Genomic DNA, 2,197 nt, shown 5'->3' with positions numbered 1-2,197 from the left:
AAGGAAGGTGAGAATTATGAAAGGAATCAAAAGAGGAATCTCAGATTTTTATCTTAGATAGCCCACTCCGTTTCTTGAACCTAATAGGGAGAAAGGTCAATACACAGCTCTGCTGGTCTGTATTGATCTTTTGAGGGGGTCCAGATAAAAATATCTACTTGAGATTCTAATTTCTCTTAATAGCTCCCGACAAAAACCAAGCAAGAATTAGAAAAAAATTATAAAATGTACAATAAATAATTTTGATTACATTAAATTAAAAAGGTTTTGTACAAACAAAACCAATACAATCCAAATTAGAAAGGAAGCAACAAATTGGGAAAATATCTTTATAACAAAACTATTACACTTTTGAAATCCCTTTTTCTTTGCAGTTTTTGTTGTATTTGGCTTAAATCAGTCTTTGTGTTTCTTCTAAAAATTTTTCCATCTCTGACTAAGTAAACCTCTTTTATTTGATTATCCTAAACTAAATACAGGGGCTCCTTTTTAGCTCTCATTTTCTCAATTTTCTATTGCCTAAGAAAAAAAAAACAACCTCAGAAAACAAGTCAACTTAGAAATTCAATAATATATGTGAAAATTTTTTGGAAAAGGGTAAAATGTTATCTATGTATAATGATCACCATTAGGGAGAAGAAGCATTGAGTCCCCTATCCCTTCTCTTTTTTGAACTTCTTGAGGATGTGCAGGCGAATCTGTTTGGTCTTGACACTATACACAATAGGGTTCATGAGTGGTGGGACAAGCATGTAGACATCAGCCATCAACACATGGACCATTGGGGAGGCATTTTGCCCATAGCGACGTATTACAGACAACCCAATCATAGGCGTGTAGAAGGTAAATACAGCACAGATATGAGAAATGCAGGTGTTGAGAGCTTTGACACGCTCTGTCTTAGAGGCAACACTCAACACTGTGACCAGGATGAGCATATAGGACAGAAGCAGTAATACTGAGTCTACTCCTGTTGAAGAGATGATCACCATGAGTCCATAGATGCTGTTGATCCTCTGGTTAGACATTGTCAGCTTGATAAGATCCTGGTGCAGACAGAAGGGGTAGGAGAGGGTATTGATGTTATGGAACTGCAACCTTTTCAAGAGGACAGGGACTGGGAAGACCATAATAAGGGCTCTTCCAGCACTGGCAAGTCCAATCTTAATGATTACACTGTTAGTGAGGATGGCTGAATAGCGTAGTGGGTCCCGGATAGCCACAACACGGTCAAATGCCATGGCCAACAATATAGCTGACTCAATGATAGAGAACACATGAATGAAGTACATTTGGGTTGCACAGGCAACAAAGGAGATATCTCGAACATGGAACCAAAAGACACTGACCATAGTGGGAAGGGTCACAGTAGACAGACCCAGGTCTGTCAGGGCTAACATGGAGAGAAAGTAGTACATAGGTTGGTGGAGTGAGGGCTCTGTCCTAATGATGAAGAGGATGGTGATGTTTCCTGCAATTGAAATTATGTAGATCAGGCAGATGGGAATGGAGATGAGACTATACTTGGCTTCCATTCCTTGGAAGCCTGTTAAAAGGAAGTGAGGATAAAGAGCAGAGTTATTGAAGACAGACATGGTACTGGCTGGGATTGATTCCTTTCCTGAAAAGAAAAAGAAAGAGTCACTAGTTCTCCATATACTGATCCACAAATGAATACGATAGAAAAACAACATTTATCATTATCAATAGCATCACCAATACCTTAATTATCATGAATCTTATATCTATATGGAAACATTTATATTTATCCAGTAATGCCAAGTCCTTTAGGGTATATTAGAAAAGTATTTGACCTGATTTCCACCTACTCAGAAGGCTAGTTAGGCATACATATGAAATAATTTTTATTGAAGAAGCCTCTCACTATCTTGTTTCACTCCTTAATACTGAACTCCAGATATCAGAGAAGCAAATGACTTGAAAAAAAATTTGTAAATGGAGTAGGTGGCAAAATTTCTAAGCAGAGCTCATCAAAATAATTCTACTAGAGTCTAAATCAACTCAGGTTCTGATAGACCAGTCTCACAGTACAACAGCCATATTTAGTAGATATGGAAACATCAGACAGAGAAAAGAGCAATGAATTTAAGTTCAAGTCTGGATCTTGTATTTCGTTGTTTGGACTAGTTACTTTAAATGAAACTTGGCTTTATTATTTGTAAAATGCCATTATTAG

The 2,197-nt window shown here is 37.2% G+C and overlaps 1 protein-coding gene across 1 annotated transcript; it reads right to left on the bottom strand.

Annotated features, from left to right (window-relative positions):
• Window positions 1-653: 653 nt before the first annotated feature.
• On the bottom strand, window positions 654-1,595 carry LOC123238725 (olfactory receptor 51G2-like). The gene has a single exon (XM_044665932.1). The coding sequence runs from the start codon at window positions 1,593-1,595 to the stop codon at window positions 654-656; it is 942 nt and encodes a 313-aa protein (XP_044521867.1).
• Window positions 1,596-2,197: the final 602 nt, after the last annotated feature.

Source organism: Gracilinanus agilis, chromosome 3, assembly GCF_016433145.1.
Source record: "Gracilinanus agilis isolate LMUSP501 chromosome 3, AgileGrace, whole genome shotgun sequence".
NCBI lineage: Eukaryota > Metazoa > Chordata > Mammalia > Didelphimorphia > Didelphidae > Gracilinanus > Gracilinanus agilis.
The sequence above is the reverse complement of the archived record's forward strand: the minus strand, read 5'-3'. Positions and strand labels throughout refer to the sequence as shown.

Excerpts from the sequence above, each read along its gene's own strand:
- LOC123238725 (XM_044665932.1), bottom strand. The coding sequence starts at position 1,595 with ATGTCTGTCTTCAATAACTCTGCTCTTTATCCTCACTTCCTTTTAACA.